This window comes from Cygnus olor, chromosome 8, assembly GCF_009769625.2.
Source record: "Cygnus olor isolate bCygOlo1 chromosome 8, bCygOlo1.pri.v2, whole genome shotgun sequence".
NCBI lineage: Eukaryota > Metazoa > Chordata > Aves > Anseriformes > Anatidae > Cygnus > Cygnus olor.
Window position 1 is genome coordinate 2,471,605 of NC_049176.1, and position 23,636 is coordinate 2,495,240.

General features: G+C 35.7%; 1 protein-coding gene across 4 annotated transcripts in view; it reads right to left on the reverse strand.

Moving 5' to 3' along the window:
• The window catches only part of DPYD (dihydropyrimidine dehydrogenase), a 354,038-nt gene that overhangs the window by 181,218 nt on the left and 149,184 nt on the right, over positions 1-23,636 (reverse strand). For all 4 annotated transcript variants that reach the window (XM_040566231.1, XM_040566230.1, XM_040566229.1 and 1 more), the window contains 3 exons: positions 6,457-6,564; positions 4,454-4,623; positions 2,561-2,771 (listed from right to left, as the gene is read on the reverse strand). In XM_040566231.1, coding sequence (XP_040422165.1) covers positions 2,561-2,771; positions 4,454-4,623; positions 6,457-6,564 — 489 coding nt within the window. The remainder of the gene's footprint in view (positions 1-2,560; positions 2,772-4,453; positions 4,624-6,456; positions 6,565-23,636) is intronic.

Here is a 23,636-nt window from a genome sequence, read left to right on the forward strand (position 1 = left end):
GGAAGGGCCCTCTGGAAGTCACCTTTTTCAACCCCTTCTTCCAAGACAGACCAAGTTGCTCAGGGCCCTCTTCAGTTTTGAACATCTCCAGTATTTTCTTCTCCATCTTTTGGTGGTGAATACCTGAATATCTCCATTTCTTGAATATCAAAAACATTCTTCCTTTTAGAAAAAAAAAAAAAGCACTACAAATATAAGATGGTTTGGGGTTTTTGTATTTGCTTGTTTTTTTTTTGTTGTTGTTGTTCCGTTTTTATTGTGTATGCCTGGAGATTTGGTTGTAATCTAGCTCAATGGTGAAAAGCAAATTTGACTTTCATTAAGACAGCTTAGTCAAAAAATAAAGGTTTAAAAGCTACTGAAATGGTGCGCTCAGAATAAGCACTTCATTCCCTACAGTCTTAGTTTCTTTTCACTTTCATATTGTTGTACAAAACCTATGCTAATATTTCTTTATACTTTGGTTGCTATTCTAATAGCAGTTGCACCAAAAATATATTGTGAAACTGAGGTGCACTGCTCAACCCAAAGTAAATAATTCTCCTTTCATGATCAGCTCACTGCATGACTTTGTTCCCCTCCCATTTTAGGTTCCTGTTTAAAAACCTCACAAACAGTCATTTAGAGGGTTAATGCATACTAGAAGATACAAGACTGGCGCAAGATTATGGCTAAGCAACACAGTAAATTCAACCTTTTAGACGAAGCAGTTTGTAATGTGGGAGAAAATAGAACCATTCCTTTATCATAGGGTTTCTGAATTACAACAAAACACATTGATTACATAGGATAGTATTTATCATGAGGTTCTAGAACACCTTCCAAAAGACCTAAACAGAGGGTTTTTAAAAACAACAAAGTTTTAATAACAACAAAACTTTCCAAAATTCTGATTCAAATCAACTCCACCAATGAAGTAGCTGATGAACCTCTTAAAGATTTTAAAAATACATATGTATCTCTTCTCTGTGCTTCCTGTGGGTTACGACTGAACCATAAACATGAACAACATATATGCCAAGTTCTTTATACAGATTCCATCTCCATGTGGAATGGGTGTCTGTTCTGTCAGAGATGTGGAGTCCCAGTTGCTCCTCCTCTGCCTACCCATTAAAGCAGCAGCAAGTGCACAGTAGAAGGCAGCCCTGAGGAAGTAGCACTGTGTGTACCTGGGTACAGTTGCCAGCTAGATAACAGCCTAGGCTGCATTAACCTGTCCCAAAGCAATAGCAACATACACAAGACAAGAATGCTCCTGGAATGAACTTTACATATTATTTTTCAAGGTAGAAAGTTTATCCTTCTTTTTAATTGTAGTAGGGTAGTAATGCATATACAGAAAATGCAGATGTGAGAAGTTACACATTTTATAAGTGCCTGGTATATGTCCACAAACATTACTATATTTAACTAAGATTATTTTAGATTTACTGTCTTCCTTGATTGAAAAGATTCACAAAACCACAAAACTATGTTAAAAAAAAAAAAAGTTTGAAATTCCCTTCGCACAGGGAAAACGGAAAAAAAAAACAAATTTTCCATTGACATGCACTCTGAGGCACTAACTCTCCCAGTCCTTTTTAAGAGCATTTATGCCCAAAGGAGTATGACAACATGTCGTGGCATAATTGGCTGGCATGACTGTGCCCTGGAGAAGCAGGCACACTGATCACTCACTAAGGCTTTCAGAACCTCCTAATCTTGATGAGCATCTATTCATTTTACTAAACTATCTTCTGCTGAGTCAGTGGGGTTCTTGTATATTTTTTACTTTCAAAGCACCTTTGATGCATGTACCTGAACTCTTTAAATATAACCTAGTGTAAGAGGAGGAGAATACAGTCTGAGCTCTGCTCAATTCTCATGTTCTTAGTTGAACTCATATTCTTCTGCTCTTTGTTTTATATTCAGAAAATACGTTCAGTCTCCGGAATGCCACCTCTGTATATTGACTATTAAAGTAAGCGTTCATTTTTAAGACCAAAGTTTGTAAAGTGCAAGTAAACAATGAGACATGCTGAGAAAAGTGCAGGTGAATTTAACAAATCCTGTATGTATAAGAGAAGCCACAGTCCTCTTGCATATGTATAAGAAATAAGTGATACCCATAGCGGATAAACCAGAATAATGAATCTGTCTTAATTCTTGCTTAATTCAATAGTTTAAAAAAAAAAAAAAAAAAGTTTCACAGATCAGATCAGTTCAGTTTGAAGTTGTAGTATAAGTTTCTCTAAAGTTAGTTAGCGAGACCAGAAGAAATCCCCATGAGTATTCTGTGTTACCCGTTTGCATTGAGAGGAAAGCAAGATATATACTGAGCAACTGTACCTCTAATATTGGTTCCTGCTCTAGACAATGACACACAGAAAACTGCTTGCTATTCATACCCTTAGTTTTTTTCTGAGAGGACAAATACAGGACAAATAAATTTATGTGAAAAGGACCAAGTCACAAGCTATGTAACCTCCAGAAGACCCATTTCACAGAACTGTCAAAGGACACAAAATGGCTGCAGCTAAAATAACAAGCAGCATTTAGAGAATACATTTGTCAGGGTTACCTTTAGTGTCACTCAAAACTGAACCAAAGGCACTGATCACCACATCAGCTTTCAGACGGACAACCTGATCCTCATCTTCTTTCCAGTTTCCATCATTGTCTTGTTCAGTTCGAACAAACTCCATTGCAACAATATGTCCACCTTTAAGCACAACCTTCCGGGGGGAGAGGAAAGGTAGAAATTCACACTTCTCTTCTTTTGCAAGTTCCATCTGGAGATTAAAAGCAATAAAATAAACATGAAAAGCTTTATGAAAAGTTGACTCAAGGTGCTACCACATATTCTTCTTTAGTAGAAGGCACTGGTGTATTGTATACAGATAGTCATCTTCAGAGCCTCTGCTGTATTAAATCAATCAGTTCTAGACAGTGGCACGCAGTAGATTTGCAATGCAGACATTTTTCTGATGCATTTTCTTATTGTTCCCTGTCACTGAATAACTCCTCTGAGGGCAAAAGATCTACTTTATGCAACTACCTGTTTTTTAAGAGGCCAAGTATTAATTAAACACATGACCTGATTTGTGTTTTCTATGACTTTCAGAGTTTATTTTCAAGTACTGAATACCATGTCCAAATAACAGTTTTCTGTGTGACATCCCAGACTTAAGATCTTCTGATTCTCTGTTGTGATAAAATTACTGAAGTCAAACAGCACATCTATCTTAGTAGAGACTTCAGGATTTGATTGTCTACGTTTACTTGACAAATAATGTACATGTAACTATCTTGTATGTGTACTATCTTATGAAATGTCCAACCTGACCTCATTCTATCATGGCTATTAGTAGGCTAAAACTATTTTTATTTCACTTTTCTCCCCCCCCCCCCCCCCCCTTTTTTTTTTTCAAATCCACTGCATGATTTGATGAACATTGACAACTTTTAGGAATTGACCTAGGCTGCTAACAAAGATTTGGGTTCAGAGTGACTTCTGATTCTTAATTAGCAAGAATCTGAATAGCATGAGTCTCTTAGCTACAAGGGCCTCTCTAATCTCATTGTGTCTAAAATTCTTATCTGAAGTGCAACAGAAAGAAGTAAATTATGTTTCGGAACCTCCATTCCTTTTTTTTGTTTTTTCACCTCTATTCCCCTTCTACAGGGTCTCTAAGATGCTCACCTTCTTGAAAAAATGACCAAATTCCCATAATTCCCTTGATAAGAAGTGCATTAGGTGTACTATTATTTTAAAGCATGTAAGTGTCTAAAGTTTGTACCAAATAAATTATAATGGAAAAAGACCAAAATAAGAAAGCCCAACTCGAAAAAATTCTCCTGTAACACGAATAAATTGAGGAGGCAGAGTCAGTTTCAAAATGTGCAGATGTCCTGATAAATGCCAAAGTGCAAAGCCAAACTAAGAATCAAATTGAACACTGAAATCTGTGATGAATGACATCACTCTATTGCCATTGGCAGTGATTCAAAATGAAAATCACAGTAAGTAATTTCCTTACAAGAATTTATAGACTCCCAAAGCTATGTCAGGATCACTGAGATTCATTAGACAGCAGCCAAAAAGCATAATTCTTGGACCTGAAGAGTCACCTACAATACTCAAATGCCTGTTTTATCTCTGGGGTGCTTCCAAGATTTGAAGAATTTTACTGTATTTTCTAATTAACAGGAAATTCTACCCCTTTTATGCAAAGGCATCTCTCTGAGACTTTACAAGGAATGGATACAGTAGAGGAAAATGACTTATACAGAGATTATGCAAATCAAACCTCAGATCATTAATAAACTTTTATACGTTTTAAGATAATTGTTATAAACAAACCCTTTAGTAGATGTTTTTAATGTACCTACTGCACACTTTCAGGCGCTGTAGAAGTAACAACAATAATAACAACCAATATTCCTTCTCATAAATGCTATTATTCAATTTTACCTCTTCTGGGACAGCCCTGATATTAGTGAACCCTTTCCTGAAGACCACAAATACACGATGAGCTCCACAGCGTAAAGCAGATGTTGCACAGTCAAAAGCAGTGTCTCCTGCCCCAAGTACAATCACAGTTCCATGTATTGATGGCAATGGAGAGTGACAGGCACACATCCCTGAAAGATGAAAGGAAAAACCCCATTTTCAAGTAGAGAAACCATTTCTGCATGACAGCTCAAAAGGTACTTGTACTCAAAGCAGTGTAAAATTGCATCTTACAGTTTCTAAGCATGGAGTGTCACTATCAAATTATTCTGCTTCGCTGAAAGACAGTTTTATTCCCATTTTTAAGATATGCTCGTATACATAATTTCATAGTCAATACTGTAAGCAACAGAACCCTTCTATCGCGAAAGGATACAAACAACCACGCGTTTCTAGTTTTGTGAGTCCTGTTGGGTGAAAATTAGCATTGTAAGATCTTTTTATTAAAAAAATAAGCTTCTCACTTATCAGATTCATTATCCTCACAGTTAAAAAAACAACACATTGTAACAGATTATAAAGAATAATATTTTGTGTTTTTCTAAAGAATACTTTCTAGTTGTTGATAGAGTTGCATAATAGTTTCTCAAAGTTAGTCCCTTATAGTACACAATTATCTATGTGTTTGTACAGAATTCTATATAGTATTTTTAGTCAAGTTATTACAAAGGGAGATTGTTTTGCAAGATTTGCTTTTCCTTTGTTAATCAAGAAATGTTTTGCAGCATATATTCTCAATCTGTTTCATTTTAAAACATCTCTTTCTTTAAAACCAAAACAAAATCAACCCTTTTCTCCTAACTCATTTGAGCTCCCTAAGCTTAAGAAAATACACAGAAATAAACATTTGATCAAAACAGCAGAGAGATGGGACAGATGGGATGCTGAATTTCCTTTCCTAAATATTTTGCATAAAATGGGGTAATAAACTTCACTTTTATATGCAGAATAATTTGCCGCCAGAGACATATTCTTTAACTCATGGTTTATGGAAAGTCTACTAAATAAGCAGACAACCCTATTTGATGCTAAAAGAAGTTTCTGAATGGACAGAAGAAAAACGTTTTGTAGATTAAAGTGGTTAAATATGTAGTCGTGCATACAAGGCCACACAGTGCACTAAGTATATGCTCAGAAAACAGTATATGGAATTTCTTTTATTTTTAATCACCACATTGTGGAATCTAGACTGTGAGTGAGCATGGCATATAAATCACAAGTTTCATGTCATCCACTCATCCAGAGTTTATGACATCACATTCAGGGCCCCTGAAAGCATCTATAATCCCTGGGTAGCAAACAGCCAAGTCTGCATTCAAAACAAATATGTAAAAGCATAAAACGAGGCTGAATTTGATGCCTATGAACTGGCATCACTGACTTCAGGCATACTACTGTTGTCCTGAGACTGTGAAGTTTTTGAGTAAGGAACTAGTGCTCCCTTAAATGTGCCTGTAAAACATGCAGCACACGACTGACTTGGGATCACGGTGCTACAAGTAAAAAAAATTATCAACAACATACAAAGCAGCTGTTTATACGGGCCAGCAAAATAGTATCGGGTCATTTTCAAGATTTTCATCTTATATTAAAGAATCTTATATAAGATTTTCATCTTATATTTGCTGTGTTATTTATATCAAGATAATTTATACAAATGAGAACCTTGTGACATCTTTTGAATATAATTCAACATAACAAACAAGTTTTTGTGGGTAATAAATTGCCATGTACTTAATTTTTATATATGACTATTTGCTTTACAGTCTCCATGACTGACTTTCCTCAACGCACAGTCCTGAAGTTGCAGCTCACCAAGAAAAACTTTGGCCCACACCATTTCATTAGGAGGTGCTTCATAACTGGATGTGATGCTGTATAACCGTCTGTGTATTTTGATATCTCAAGAACTGCTAATGACTTACTACTGAATATGGTTATAACAAAAACACAGTATCACCCACCTGGTTTACTTGCCATAGCTACCAACGGTAGGAAGTCTTTAGATGTGTAAAATCCTTGATCCATTCTCAGCCCTTGGAATATACTGTCTCTGTTTGATTCTGGTAAACCTGAAATAGACATTTTAAGGCAGATCAGAACTGCAAGGGAAATTTCAATGACAAATATATATTTTATATTACATGCACATTCTCAAAACTGTCAACAACACAAGCAGTCTAACAAAACTTCAGATGTTCCCTAAAACATCAAAAATGACTGTAGTTTCATGTTTGTAGTCAGTAACTTACATAATGGGTGATCTGTTAATAGTACTGGCACTTGAAAACAGAGTTTGTTGGATAACCTGTGCACTCAGATTAACTCAAAATAAATGCAAAGAAGAGGGTTAGAGAGAATAGGATATACAGGGTGCAGAAGCAGAGAAGCTACTGGGGAAGGGGTAACTCTGGTAAGCTTTTCCTGTATCACTTTCCTTTCACACACGTGTACCTCTTACTGCTGTGAACTGTTTTTCTTCCCTTTGTTTTGAGGCATTTTTCAAGACATCTGGTTTGCAGGTAACACAAATGAGGCAATAATGAACAGCTTAGCTGATGAGGAGTGGGGCATGAGTGGCAATGCTGTTAACGTGTCTTATTTGTGAGTCCTTATATGTCATCACTTTTACGTGTTCCTGACTGTTTTCTCAAAACCCTGAAGACCTTATTGGCTGACATTTATTTATAGTTATTAATAGCACAAATTTATAGAGAAGCCATGGGATACAGATAGTGACAGGCTTCACAACCAACAATAGAAACAAATACCTTTCAATTACAAAAAGGCAAAAGGCATCTTCCGGTTATTAAAAACTATCTTCACATTGCTGTTTATACATTTGGACAGCACAGAAAGTCTAGCCAGCATAGAAGTTTAAACATTTTTTTTTCACGCAAATGAAATAATCTGTCAGGGCATTTTCAACAGGTCCTCAACTTTCATATTTAAATCTAAAAAAAAAAACAACACATATTATCATGAAAGTATGCAAATTAATAATTGCATACTGAAGTGGAATTAATGTCAACAATTTTTCTAAGAAAACACACTACCTCTAAGGAGTCCTTAGATCATGTAGGCAGAACTGGAACATGCAAAGTAATGTGTTCCCTCCATTCCTAGGCACAGATGGCAGCAGAATGACCTTTCACCTCTTTGAGATATATTGGTTGCAGGTGGAAAACCCCAATAGTATCATGTTAGCATCAACAACAAAGCAGGACTGCACTTTGAGGAATGCTATTCCAAGTAGGAAAGGTTTAAGGCCTTTTTATATTACTGAAGCAGCACAAAGTTGCCTCATTACATCAGAGTATCAGGACTCAGTCATAGAACCCTTCAGATTTTCTCATGAGTCACCTGATATGGGGGAAGCTTCTCAAACCTCTACAGCCCTGAATGAAGTTACTATAAGAGAAGAAGAATAAGAAAAAAAAAAAGTATATTTAGTTTCAATAGCTTCAGTGAAGAAAAGGAAAGCAGGCCTCAGTGAATTGAAAAGGCTTACAAAGCAAAAAGCAAATGAAAAAAAAGCTGCAATTTTTGCATTTCAAATACCTCACGGTTTTTGAGCACTTTTCTTGATCTCTGTTAATAAACAAAACAATGAATCAATTGCTGAACACCTGACTATCAAAACACTTCTCATCAATAGCTGGATATTGAGAAAAATAAGGTTAGAATATATTAGCACATGCTGAACTTCAAGACCTTTGAATGCTGTACTTCCTGGGTAGACTGGAATATCAGCTAATGAAGAATGAATAATGGATATTTTAAGATTCTGCCAGAAATACTTTGTACTATTGAAAGTATAATATGCAAAATGCATATGTATAATATACATGCAAAATTATACTTAAAAACTGCATAGGTCTTCCTCTAAGTATGTATATACTGCTAAATTATCTATGACAAGAATACCTTGAGAAAAGCTCTCCATGATGCTTACATGCAGAGGACAGCAATGCACTTATTTCAGTTGACATAAACATAGACCAGCTCAGTGGCCTCAGTTTATTCTTGGGACAAAACACTTTTGCCATTATTGACAGGTGCAAGATGAATTAAAGATAATTTCCTTTCTATTTTATGGCTATCCCTGTTCAAAAACAAAGAGAAAACCATCACAAAAATTTTCCTTTTTTTTTTTTTTTTTTTTTTTTTTTTTTTTTTTTTTACATTTCTATCATCTACTGATGAAAATGATTCCATCTCTAAGAACATCAGTAATTTAGATCTCACTGGTTGAAGAGAGAGCAGAATTAAGAGACTGTTGTAATGTTCATGGTTCAGGTTCATCATAGGCTCAATGCCACGGAAAACAAAGGATTTATATTACAAATGCATTGGATCCAATATTGTTTACTCTGGCTAGTATGACCAAAAAGAAGTTTAAGAGGTAGTCAGTAAACATGGCATTTTCTGCTATTTTCTTATACTACTTTCATTTTGCTGAAAACTCCATGAAAATCAATTTTGCAATATTTATAGGAATTGTAGGGAAATTTCGTCTTCTTCCTATACATACCTGGCACAATTTCACTCTCTTTACTAAGCACCCACTGGAAGATATACTGGATGCTGATGTTTCTCCCTTCACTGTTTAGTATTTGCCCTTACAATGATTGCATTTAGTTCTGTTAAAACAGGAATATTAAGTACTTCTTAAAGCCACTAAGCTAGCTAAGAGGCAGAGAGACACAGACAAAGAGATCAAGAATTGATAAGATCCACTTTAGAGAGAGAACTTTCATAATAAACAGCCACCCTACAGAAGTATGCTTTACAGATGGATCAAATATTGATAAATAGCTAACAGCCTCTCAGGAGAGAGAGGATTTGATGAAAAACAGCTTCAGAGGAAAAATTCAGTTTTGTACAAACAGTTTTAGAAAAAGAAATAAATTAAAAAGCAATAACAAAAAACAATTATATATGGACCTATAATTTAGGTCAAAATAGTGAACCAAGAGAAATACCCTTTGAAGAAGAATCAGAAGAAGAATTCTTTGATTCTTCCAAGAAGAATCCCTTTAGCAAAAGGGAGTTCACACACTAATACAAATTAGCCAGGAGCCACCTCAAAAAAAATACATATATAAAAAATATATATTATATATATATATATATAAATATTTATATATATATACTTACAAAAACATGAGGTCCCCTAGGTTTCAGGCTAAAATTCTCTGCTCTCCAAATCCACCTGCTAGCCATCTTAAAGGATTTATTTATTTATTACTTGATTTTTCTTGTCCTAAAATAATCTTTCACTATTCCATGTCTCCTGTCTTTAGATAACTTATACCAAAATCTAGTGATAACAATCATTTCCTTCACTAGCACTAACGAACAACTTTTGGGCAGCCAAAAGGAGGCAGTCTAGAAATACAATTCCACTGCTGGTGTGGCTGGATGGACTCTGCAAATGTAGTCAAGCAGTGGGCTACTACCCGGCTACCGGCCTTCTGCAGCCAAAACCTTGGACCTCCTGGAGCCTCAGACCCTTTATGTGCTGATTCCAGGGAAGCAGCTTCTGAAGCGACTGATACCAAACCACACACAGGCTGGAGGACAGTGGCACATACTAAGAACAGAGAAAGTAGAAATACTGTGAAAGCAACAGCTTGCAAGACAGATCTAGTTTAACTTTGTAAAAGCTGATCTAGATAGTCCCAGACTGGGTCAGGTACAGAACTGAAAGCAACTCATCTCCATTCCTGGCCCTCTGATTTTCTAGGCCCTGCCTTTTGTCTCCAGATGCTCCAGCTCTCTCAGTAAGCATCATACTCTTAGTATGAAGACCTCCGTCTTTCTTTCCTTCCTTGGATCACCACAATCCTTTCTCCAGTGAACCATACCTCAGCACCAATCTGTCAAGTCTGGCCTATTATATACTTTCCAAAGTTATACTAGTGGCTTTGGAAAACACAAGCTTTAACCTTTTTTTTTTTTTTTTAAATCCTTTATGTATGTGCATACATATAAACATGAAAATACATATTAGAAGAAACATCTGTTTCCTATCCCTTTACTCTTCATGCTCATAATACTGATATATGTTAATTTTCTTAACTGGAGGTGTCAAGTTCATCATCTCCATTTAAAGAGATACTCTTGTAGATCCTCTTACAATCCCCTAGTCCAAATGAAATATGAATTGCAAAATGATTAGAGTCAATCTGTTAGATATACATGGCAATATAGAAGAGTGATGCATACACAATGTAATGGATTGGCATGCAGAGCAATGCAGCTAGTCCACCTGGTTGCTGCACCAAACAAATCAAGGCATGTCAACACATCAATCAGCTAAGTCAGAAAAGGAAATATATACTGATGCTATTACTGTAACTATTAGCCTGGTCTGGAAAGGAAAACTGAAGTGGGAGTAGCAGCACAGCATGCATCTCTTTCCTATTTTGATCAAATCCCCTCTCCCCCAAAACAGGAATGCCTTCTGAACCTGAAATCATTGTTTGAATTACTTAAATCTGACAAGTTTGGGCAGATTTGCAGTTTCATATGAACTTCTCAGCCAGTCTTAATAACTGACATACAAAATAAGCCATGTTCCCTGGTAAGGGTCAAATGTAGTTTTCATTGGCAGCTGACTGAAAACAAATCTCCAAAAAAAAAAAAAAAAAAAAAAGGAGCTGACATTGAAGTGTAAATATACTGAAGCCTAGAGCCTAGGGGGGAGAAAACTTACTAGAGCATCGTGAGGCTTTCTTTTTTTCCCCACACCAGACACCAAAAAATTTCATTTGCTCATTTTCAGTTATGTTACTACAGCATTCTGGAAAAATTTAAGCTGGAATAGGTAAACAAATGAGCAGCTGAGATCAAGCAATATTCCCCCTCTTTGCATTCTTAGCTGCTACTGTCTTGAGAGCGGAGAGTTTTCAAGTAGAGAGGTGGCTGAATTGTTTTTACCTAACTGATAAAATATAAATTCAGTTTGGCTAAAGCAATTTGTGTTGGAATATACTAAAAACTATTTTTTAAAATCCAAGACTCTCAATTTTAACATTTTTATAATGAAACTTTCCACTTTGTTTCAAAAGGGCATTACATTTACAAATTTATCTAAACTGAATTTGAAAGAAAACAAAGAAAATAAGTTTCACTTGCTATGCATATCCCTTTTTCTTCCTTTTTAAACTAGCAAAGCAAAAACATCATCAAACCCAATTCACCAACTTATGTAATTTCTTTCTAAGTGTCTTCATGTCATACAAATAAGGAGCATTAGATAGAAATTTATAGGATTAGGGAGGGAGGTTTTTCCACCTTTTGCCATATGTATGAAAAGCTGCTCATGTGTTTCAGAGTTGAATACAATTTTGAGAATTCACATTTACAAGGAAGACTCTGCTAGACAGAAAAAAAGAACATGAAAAAATAACAAAGATTCCTCTTCACTACTCATGTTCTGTCCTTCCCACCCTCCACAACAGGGATCTGCTGAGGAAGAGGGGCCCAGGAGATCCTAGGACCCGGCAGAAAGCTGAGCTGTTGGAATCTGAGCATGAGAAGAAAAACACATGAATCGTATAAGAAACTGGATGCAGGCAGAAGAAACGTATAATAAATTGTGCATCTGCTGTAGTGGAGATGCAAGTCTACTGAAATAATATCTCAGAGGCCAAGCCTAGACAAACTGAGACCGAGCCTGTTAATCAGCATAAGAAACTTGAACACAGCCCAGTAATGAGGCATCACAGGTTCTGCAACAGCAATAGCTCACCTTTGGCAGACAGAAATAGGAATAAGTAGTGCCCATTCGTGTGGGCTAGGAAAAGGAGCTATGGAAGGCTGGTGGAGAGAGACTGATACAAAGATAAGAACTAACATAGTCTGATAAGTTTTCATTAATTACAGTTGTTTATATATTTTTGTTATATTCTTTAAAAGATGCACTAAAGTAGATACAAGCCTAAGAAGCGCTCTCTGAAGGTAAATTTCTAAATCGCAATTTCCCTTCTGAATGAGACCTCTTGAATTAACAATAAAGTCTTAGGTACACATTTTATCCCATCTCCCTGACCTTTTATGCACTGAGTATTCCAACTTGCTCCTTCTGTTCCCATATAAAAATATTCTAGGTGTAACACTTCTGACATCATTTCACACTTGCCCCGAGACTTGCAGTTACAGGTATCAGGGTCAGAGTATGACTACAAAGGTGCACAAGGGAGAAGAACACACAGTAAATTCCAAGCAGATAAGCATCCTTTTACACTTCTGAATACTCTGTTCTTCTTCAAGAAGTCTTATCTGTGGTCTGGGGAAATGAAGATCAAAATTGTGTATGTAAAGCAGTTTTATTTTATGTCCCACAATGCGTGAATTGTATAAATTGAACCAGGAGTTTTAAGTACATTAAAGTGTTTTTTTTGTTTTTTTTTTAAAGATAATATTGAAATGATAGATTCACATAATTGTCAAATTCACAATTTTCCCATCACATGATAGAACCTATTCATATTTAGTGCTATACACTCTACCTACTTGTTTATAAGAAGTCACATGTATTCATACCAATACTGATAAAATTACTGTCCATGGATCAATATTAAACAATAATTTAGATGTTAACTGTACTGAAAGACACTATACAAACACGGTACTTAAGCTATGCCACATACCTGATTATATTAAACGCACCATTAAAATTCATGCTATAACATTCATCAGAAATGGAACAGAAAGCCACTGGTATCTAAAGAGCTACTCTGTACATTTTCAAAGGTTTTATTCTGAAAGACTAAACAACGAGTAAAGTTGCAAATGCTCTGCAGGTGCTCAGCTTCTCTCAAGGTCAGTCCATTAGTGATTAACACATTAGTAAATATGTTCAAGGCTTGTATTTTTAAAGGATCTCTCTCGTTTGATGAAAGATTTTTTTTTTAAATGGTGGCAGCTTTGTTACTTCCTATTGTGAGGTTCAATAGAGTATGTTTTCTAGGTGGTTGATTTTTTTTGTTTGCTATGTATGTTGATGGAGATAAGTGTTTTAATTACTTTTTTAATGTCTATGCTTTTGTATTTTCTTTCTCTCTCAGTTTATTTCCTGCTGCTGAGATTACTGCCTCATCTCCACAGCAGGTGGCTCTTTCAAATTTGTTTTCCTTGTAAGCCTGGTAGATTTATTTTGTAATATAACTGCTCCTTTTTACTGTTTTTTTTGTTTTTTTTTTGTTTTTATTAATGATTTCTTTGCTTTGGAATAGGTACACTTGCAAGGTCTGTAAGAGCAATTCCCTAATGATGGGTAAAGGCCTTGTTCATTAAAAAAAAAAAAAAGTAATGGGAGAAAAGAAAAAGAACTACAAGACACTTGAGTTATCGTTTTCTTATCCTCAAGTTAGAATGAGCACTGCATACAGTAAACGTGAAAGAAGACCCTTCAGATCTATCAGCAAGAGCCCTATACAATCGCTGCAGTGCATTCTAAGTTGAACAGCAATGTCCACACCACAATATCTTCTACAAATGTATAAATGAATAAGTAGCTGAACATGCAAGTAATGCAGTCTATAGGTCTCATACCTTATTTTATTGCTAAATTAGACACAGAGACAAAGATATGAGCTCTTGCAAGCAGTACTGAAAATACAAGAATGAACTAGCCAGGCCAGCAAGAACCAAAACTGTTCTTATAATCTCATTTGTCTTTGAAGCCAGTTGTCCTGTCTCAGTTAGACGTTCCCAAAATTTCTCAAGGCCTAGGTATCAGAAACTGCATACAGGAAGAGCAGACAAAGTCTAGAATCAATCCACGTGAGTGATGGAAACTAGAATTACGACCGTGCAATCAGTGTCGTATGTCTGAGCTTTGATTACAATACACTGCAGCCTCATGGTCTGTCCTCACAGCATTTAGGAGTCCCATGATTAGAATAGCTTGACACCTAACATCAAACAAATGTTCAAAGGTGATTCATAACACTTTAGCCCCATCAAATATAAAGTCCACCCCTAATTCGGTTTTTATCAGCAGCAGCTTTTCTCACGGCTTTAGCCTACCTTCCACAGCCTACTTCCAGTCTTAATTGCTCTTCTTAATTTTATTATGTACTTGCACTTGGAATATTATTGGGGCAACACTCAAGTGTTAATGTGTTCTAGTGAAAATCAACGTTTCCAGATGATTAAACAAAGACCTGAAAAAAACAATGCGGTGATTTTGCAATCATCAATATCTGGCTAAGAATCACAGAGATTTTCAACTTAGTTTGACTGGAGCACTTATCCTCTAAAAGCATTCTTTTAAAATGCATACCTCAGAACTGAAGCATTCAGTACCATTAAGTGTTTTTAAAACATAATTCTTTAAAGGACACTCTAGAAGAAGTGACAGTAAGTTGGACAAAGATATACAGTTTCCTAAATTAAGGAACAGATGGTAATTGTAGCGTTTCTTCTCAGGTTGGAAACTGATATTTAATATTGCCCATATTTGAAATAATAGTCACACTGAGGATGCTAGCAAGTTAAATGGTAGTCCTGGTGAAAGGACTTGATGAAATGTGAAGATTATTATGAAGTAAGCCTCATCGCAGAGAAGGACGAATGCAGAAGTCTGCTTACCTGCCCTCTGGTTCTGTTCTGCCTGATACTGTTTATAGTAGGACTTAAAGCACTGAAACAGTTTGCTATGAATCTTGATTTACAGAACATAAGAGTTCTGTAAATTGTAATACAAAGTAACTGAAGAAACATCTGCTGTAAAAAAATAAAGTGGAATATTGCTGCAAACCTTTCTTATGTCATCCTGGTAACATTTATTATAGCAGCCACAAATCTGAAAAGGTCACTAGCTAAAATGCATTTAGTAGTCTCAGTCAAATCCATCTCTAACATAAGAATGTGCCATTCCACTCAGGAAAAGAGCTTACTCCAGTCTGCTTACAATATAGCTGAATTTGATTTTTAGACCCGACTGGAATTTGGTCACTTCACGCCACTGGCACAAGCTGTCACTATTCAGGAGCATCCTTGATCTGGCATAGCATGGATTCTGAAGTTTGAGATTTGACATGCTAATGTTGTCAGTTCCTTTCTCTCTTCCTTCTACAAGCATGTTCCTAGCACTAACATGCCAAAGGAAAGACACAGGGGGCTGTGTTTCCTCCAGCCATCAGCCAGATACTATTTGTCAATGTGATGCGCTGCACCACACAGAAAAAAAAAAAAAAAAAAAAGGCCCCAAAGGTTCCTCTTGTTTAGTAAATGATGCTGAAGAGAACTGGCCACGATAGCAAGAAGCTCATCTCCTTGGGGACTATCAGTAAACTTGAAGGATACAAAAAAGACAACTGTTTCAGAAACCACGTGTCACAGTAAAGGCATTTTTGCACAGTATAGAAAACGTGTAGATGAACAAGTGAAAGCAAAACAAAATGGATGGAAAAAGGATTTGGGAGCAGCAGACTCCTCAAAATTAAAGAAAATAGAAAATATTACAATAGCTTTTGGTAGTACAAATTGTATTTTTCCCCATGCAAATTCACATAACGTGTCAGGTTTACAAGCAATCATGCTGGGACATTGGATTAATAATCAAATGCAAAGCAAATTTACAAAGGGAAAAAATGTTAACATAGAAAAGTATTCTTCATGTTAAGTTTTGATTTAAAAAAAAAAAAATTTGAAAAAAGATCTTGAAAAGCCAAATCAGTAGAAGCTACATATGGTAAGTATGCAGGGAAAGGGTAAAATGAGAACAAATCTGATGGAAAACATTCACAAAGAAAAAGCCACAAATGCTTAGCTGGCATCAGAAAGAAAAATAAATACTAGGCCTCCATGCTGTTGCAAAGCAACAGTTGAAAATCCGTCATAGGCAGCACATTAATCCTTTGGTAATATATGAGGAATAATTAAGTCACATTAATAACCTGGAGTTACACCTTTGGTCAGATCTCAGACACTATACAGCAAAGAACTTGCAGTGAGTTGAGTGAGACAACACTGACATGTACTAGATAAAATCTTGTCCTCTACTTTTGATATAATACTAATATAATAGCCAATTGGTCTTGAAGTGTTACAAATATAAATATTGATTTCTATAATGTTTCCTGAAGCTGAAAAAATAGAGCAGGTAAGAATCACAGAAATATCTAACTATAGTTATTTCTCCAAAAAAAAAAATAAAATAAAAAAAGTTATTTCTCTACTATTACTTTATTGCATGCTACTTCCATAGCATCCACACTATTTGAATGTAGTGACTATGAAACAATAGGCTGGATCAATTACAGCTTTGTACCCTACGTAGTAACTACATCTATATGAAATACTTGTGAAATTCTACTTATCTAGGCACAAAATCCCACATGCTAAAGATCAGTTTCAAAATATACGACTTTCTGGTTATTCCTATTTTTAAAATGCAATAAGGATTCATCCAAAGTTTTTCATTTTACTTTTTTCTTTCTTTTTTAATGAACTTGTCTTCACTGTAAAACAGCAATGTCTTCCAAATGCTACTGAATAACTAGTACTCTATCTGAAATTTCAATATAGGAAATAAATATTGTTTCCTAGCTCTTTTTTAATATATTATATTGTCTTATCTTAAATCTCAGAATATTAATACAGTGTTTTTTCCACATGGAAGAACAAAAAGATGCTATAAAGCTTTTTCAGTAATTACTCCCATATCGTTCCACCTACGCTGCATTTTTGAATCACTTCAGGTAAACCATCTCTACATATATTTTAAAATGATGCCTTGTAAAGAGACTTCTAAACACTATTCATTTTCCACAGCACAGATCTACAAATGAAAACCTATCATCAGTGCATTCTGATGAAAAGGTAATAATTAAATCTTTTTTTTCCTCTTCTACAGCACATTATTTGACCTATGATAAAACAACCTATCAAATTTCCATTTATTATTTCTACCTGAAGGGCTTTGCCAGCTCACACAAACATAAATCTCCATTTGTCAGATTTAAACTGTACCTGTCCCAGCTGCTATGAGGGTTCATATCTTTTGTCCTTTAAAAATTACCGAATAGCATCAAGCAACACAACCTCCCTCCAGCCTTCGCTGACCCTTGCAATCAATAATATTTGTAACCTGTATGCGCACAGTTAAGTAGAACAGAAGCCATGCACTATCCTAGTTAACCACATTGAGCTGTGATACTACAATCTGCTCCCTCGTGTCTCGAGTGATCAATTTTAATCTCTGGACCAGGAATAAAAGAATGCAGCCCCTTGTTTCCAAATTCATCTGAAAAGGATGTTATAGATTTGTAGGTCTGCACTGGAGTAGTGGATTTAATACAATCAGCAGTTCAAGGAAAGAACACATCTAAGCTATCATTCATTCTCACTATCCTCAGTTTATTTTGGGTCTTCAGAAGACAATACAAAACAGAAAATATACGTGTACTGACTTAAAGAAAGCTCTGTGTTAAAGTGCCACCAGGTAACAGTTATTTGTTGCAGCTGTATCCATTATTGCCACTGCGGGTAAGGTGTGGGTCAGTGATTCCATTATGATTACTTTGGTTAAAGTTTATAAATAAACTATCAATATTCTTTCCTTCTGGATAAATGTCGTATAGAGTAAATTAAACAGAAACCTCCTAGAAGTAATAAAGCCTAGTTCTGCTCTGTTAAAAAGAAACAATTATTATGGAAAGAAAGAGCAATTCAGGGTTCTGATGATATTTGTTCTCTCACCTCCAAACTAATTTTATTTAAAAGGAGGAAAATTCGCCAACCAATTAGTCTAATTAGACAAATGTATCTGAATGCAGAACAGGAAAAAAGCAACTTTAGAAAGCTACTGCAGTAGAAAAAGTGCTTTTTGAATCTGTCACACTATCAGAATACATTTCCAGAGTTCTCGTAACTGCATATTTATAGGCTTGGCTACATTGGCTCCTTGACAGCAGCTCCAATGCAATGAATCATCTATCAAAACATTTGAGAAGACTTTCTTACTCATTTCTTTAAAGCAACCTTCTGAAGAGACACTTTTAATGTTATTATGTTCTAGTGTTCACTATCAATTAAGAAAAATAGCATACAGTTTCATAATTGCAGGTGAATACTAAGTACGCGTTGTCAGAGGCTTTATCTTCTCAGATTGTCACATGCTGTGTATCAGTACGGAGTACGCTGCAACAAATATGACATTCTTGTAACAGGCTGGAGGGTCAATGAGCTTTCTCACTCAGGTCACTAACCCACTTCACATCAATGTCCTTATCATTAAGTATATACGTATCTGCCTTTCCTTTTAAAAGCAGCTGTAGCAGGGAGTTTTAACATGACATTCTCCTACGCAAGAAGATCATCTGAGAAACATTAGCCAACTGTATAAGTAGTCCTGTGCTATTATATTGGAAATAACTAAGCAAGGGTGTGCTTTTTTTTTTTTTTTTTTTATTAAACCATTAACTAAATCTGAAATCCTTCCCCAACATCAGCATATTTTAGAATAAAATTGCACCTAGAATACAAGACAGTCTTTATTAGCTAATTACACCATTCTGGTCAAGTGACTATATTTTCCTTGGTGTTTCACACACTTCTGACAGAGCACTAAATCCAAAGCTTTGGGCCAGAAAACATAATGCTGTTGAATCCTAGATGCTGTTAGGCTACCATCTGGAAAACAAACAGAGAAATGAAAAATATTTCCAAATGCCTCCTCAGTGCCCAACAGGAAAGAACATGAAGTGAAACTTTGTCACACCAAAGATGATGGATCAGGTACTTGGCTTGTCAGTGCAGAACTCTGCACAGGCATGCACACAAGTACCTTCCTCTTAAACCCATTCTTTTTGTGACTAAGTAAAAACTTGAAAATGGGAAATCTATATTTCTTATATTAAGCAACTAATTTTGTGATACTTGAAGCACCAAAGAGGCATGAGACATGAGGCATGCACCATTTTAGGCTATGGTGGCCAGATCCAGAGAGATTACTGTTACAGAAAATTAAAACTAGATGCTTAAAATAGCCTGCAGGCAATGCTGTGAATACTCCCAAGAGAGTGCATGCTTCCGCTGACATGGGCATTTGACCCATGCTAACGTTAGGCCAGGCACACAAATGTATCAAGGAGCGAGCATGAGCCCTTAATGTCTTGGTGCATATTTTTGTGTTTGCAATACTACAGCAGGAAGATTCTCTCCCAGTGGAGTTTCAAGTGGTAACAAAAACAAGAAGCATCTGATCAATAAATAGAAAATCAAGTTACGTTGTCCCCATAGGTCCCTCTAACAAGGACTTCTTTCTGAATGTTCATGCTTGTCTAATGCTGCTGTTTTTAATCCTTTCACACCAGTGGGTCCTACATGCTTGCATTAGTGCTAATGTAAAGCAAATGAACATTTTATGCAAGGATATCCACTCTCCCCAAGTAAAGGGGTTAATACCAAGTAAGCTTTAGGAATGTAAATTATTTTCCCCGTGTGGCTGAAAAACTACATGAGTTATTCATTTAAAAATTATTAGCATATAAAATCATTATTATCTCTGCAGTTAATGTACAGTTCACTGACAACCTTTTGGACCATTACAATTAAGAAAGGCAGCATCCCTAATGAAGTTACAAAATACATTGTTTATTAAATAGAAAATTGCATCTTTAATTACTTTAAATATTATAATCCAATGAAAAATTATTTCATAAACCTCAAGACAAATTATGTCAGAGATGGAGTATGCATTTTGTTCCTCTATGAATCCTAAATAGCACTTTCAATTTGCTTACAGGTTTCTGTTGTATGCAAATCTGCTCCTGAAATTGATTTCAAGTGCCTAAATCCAATGCCACTAGCATAAATTTAAGGAGCCATTTGTGTTATTCCTTCTTTTTAAAACAGAATTTTTATCAATTGTACAAATTGGCAGTTCTAGTAAATACAGTAAATAAATAAACTTCTAGTTTTCTACTAATTCTCAGGAGGTAAACTCGAGATAGCTTTCTGTGGGGGTCCCAAAATCAGTCTCATTGAAATAAAGGCAATTTGGGGATCTACCGTATTTCATTATATCACTGTTCTATTTTGAGCTGGAAGAAAATTTGGTTCAAAACCGTCAAGGGCTTTGAGGATAGACTATAATTCCAACAAGTAAGCTAATTTTAAGTAAATTCCAACTAAGCTAATTTTAAATATTCTGTCTTTTTATAGAAAGTAATCTCTATGCATTGTCAAGATACCTTTTGCTCTGTCCAGTATTAGATGTTTGATGTGCTGGCCAAGATCTAAAAAAGGCCAAGCTGTCAAATCAGGCCCTTCACTATGCTTTGGATCAAACCCAGACCAAAGTCAGTATAAATATGTGTTGATTTCTGTAGCACAAAGGAGAAATTAATGCAGCCAACTTCACTCATGTCAACACGAACTTGCCATTGAATATTTTGTTTGGAAACCCTACAAGCTACCAGGCTTTCTCAGGCTAATCAATAAATCAGGAAAGCACAGAGATTTTCAATTCCTTTATGCTAAAAAACCTGCTGCATTCTGTGTCTTTTTTAGCATAAATATTGCCTGTGCACATCATGAAGACGGACTGATCGCAACCGATTGTTCAGGGTAGTACTACAATAGTAAAACATTTTTTTTTCTTTTTTTAAACAAGCTTGTTTCACAAGGGGCAATGGTTAATAACCGATATTATAAGCTTTATGTAACTATAAAATACATTACATAACTATGAAATTGATAACATTTTTTAGATTTTAAAATATCTGGAAATTAAATGATAATAAACGCGATCACTTGCATAGTTAATACACCAAACTTTGAACATGGCAGCTTGTTCAGAAACATACTTGGCAGGTTTTTGGCAGTACCTGTGTGCCAGAAAAAGAATTCAGCTGGGATATTTAGGCAAGTTGGGTACTGAAAGTCAGAAACATTTGTGAAAACATTCCAAACTAAATTAAGTTTGAAAAAACTTTCCCTGCAAAGATCTAATGTTAACTGTAAAACAGTTAAGCGTATTATGGACCAAACCATATACAGCACTTGAAACAAACTCCTTCCTGAGCATGCACCTGGATACCTGTTTTGGGCTTAAGTATCTTTGGGAGTCCATAACTTGCCTACCAAAAGATCTGCCTGGCTTTAGATTACTGACATGCTACTCAGCAGAGACACTGCCTTGGAGGCAAAGGACCTCAGGAGCATGAGGAGATTTTCAGAGCAAGCCTTCTTACATATTCAAGGATGTTCAAAACCTGACTGGATATGGTCCTAGGCAACCTGCTCTAGCTGACCCTGCTTAGAGCTGCAGGGTTAGACTCAATGATTTCCAAAGGTCCCTTCCAACCTCAACTATTCACGATTCTATGAAATACTCCCTGCTGAGGTCCTAAGCCATGGAAAGATTTCTGAAATTTTTATCTGGGATTGGAAAAATCCACTACTACACTTCAGTAAAAGAAAAGTATTCCCTACCAGGGAATATGTGCCAGACATTCACAGAAAATTAAGAGAAATTCACAGGTACGTACAAGCATTTATTTCCACAGGCCTTATATGTTTCTATCAATTACAGAGATCCTGTAGCCAGTGGCAGCATACCAGGAATCAGACCCTTTCTTCATCTACTCATGCTACAAAGAAACAAAGCTCAGGGATGGTAAGCTAGAGAGTAAAACTCTCACACAATGCTGGAAAGTTAATTTTTGAAACTTTTTCATTCCAAACACCCTTCCATGCTTCCATTTAGTACCATACAGGTTTGCTTGCAGAAATCACATCTTGCCACTCACAGTCCCCTTCCCAGTAACTGATGGAGTTGGGCTTTGCCTTATTCAACAAAAACACTCACTAATCTTTTGAGACAGGAGTGTATAAAATGGCCAAGGACTTTAAATCAAAAACTGATTATAATTATATTCTCAGATGATTTAAGTTACTAGTATTTAAAAGTATATTCTGAAATATCATTACCTATTGTCATTGATATTTGCAACACGTAAGAACAGTAATTCTCAATGTAAATCAGACTATACCTCCGATATCATTTTCTAACAAGTCCCAAGTGATATTGCTTGATACTGGAGCCTCCATAAAGTCCTTGTAAAATTCTCACCATGCAGATGGAAAATCCTACGTTGCACATTTATTGTCCTAATGACAAAACTGTCTTTCAGAAATTCATCAACTCTGTTGTACCAAACCAAGCTTTTCATACCAGTGCTTTAATGATAATTTTTATTAGTCTTGCTCCACATATAAAATCAGACTATGCCTGCTTGAACACTTGCCATAGAATGACTTCAGTTAACCTTAGCAACAACAGTTGTATGAGACTGAAGAGACTGGGATAAACAGAATCCTCTACTAAAACCAAAACAAAGCAGCACAACAACCCTACCTCTGCCTTCTGATAACTGCCGCTTTATTTCTGATTATAGTACACATGTAAGTAGAAAACAAGAATTCACTTATGTGCTCACATACAAAATCAGCTCTGTATGTTAAAGGTATAGCATGTGCACTGAAAGTTATCAGCTTGATAACTCTGCACTGACAATCATATCAACAACTATATGCACAGATTCAGCTCCCTTTCTGTAAGTACAGATCTTTCCAAAAGCTCATACCCTCATATTTTTGAAGGGAGGGATTAAGATTATAAAATCTCTTAAGTCTGCAATCAAATGCTCAGCAGATAAGTATTTATACATGAGTCACTTTGCTCATGGTCATCTCTATAATCAATTTAAGACAAAATATAAAGCCATTTTCAAAGACGTATAACCCAGGAACAAATTAAACTAAATTTCATAATATTTGAATGAACAAACTGTTGAAGAGGCAAGAAACAAAACTGTTTCTAAATGAATTCTTTCTAACATAAAGAGATTACTATTGAGGCACCACAGAGGAAGTTTCAGGGACATGTCTATTTTCGTACTTACTCACTTGATCACTTACACAAACAGTTTATAATACTATGCTGAAACCAAAATTCCCAATTACATAGATTTTACGAAGGAGAGGAATACTAATTAATGAAAGGTAATTGATAAGTCCAAATAAGATTACTTAAAAATCTGGAAAGAAATAAACGGAATGATACACCCAACAAATGGAGACATCAAAAGATACCATAAATGCAACGTTACTGTGACAT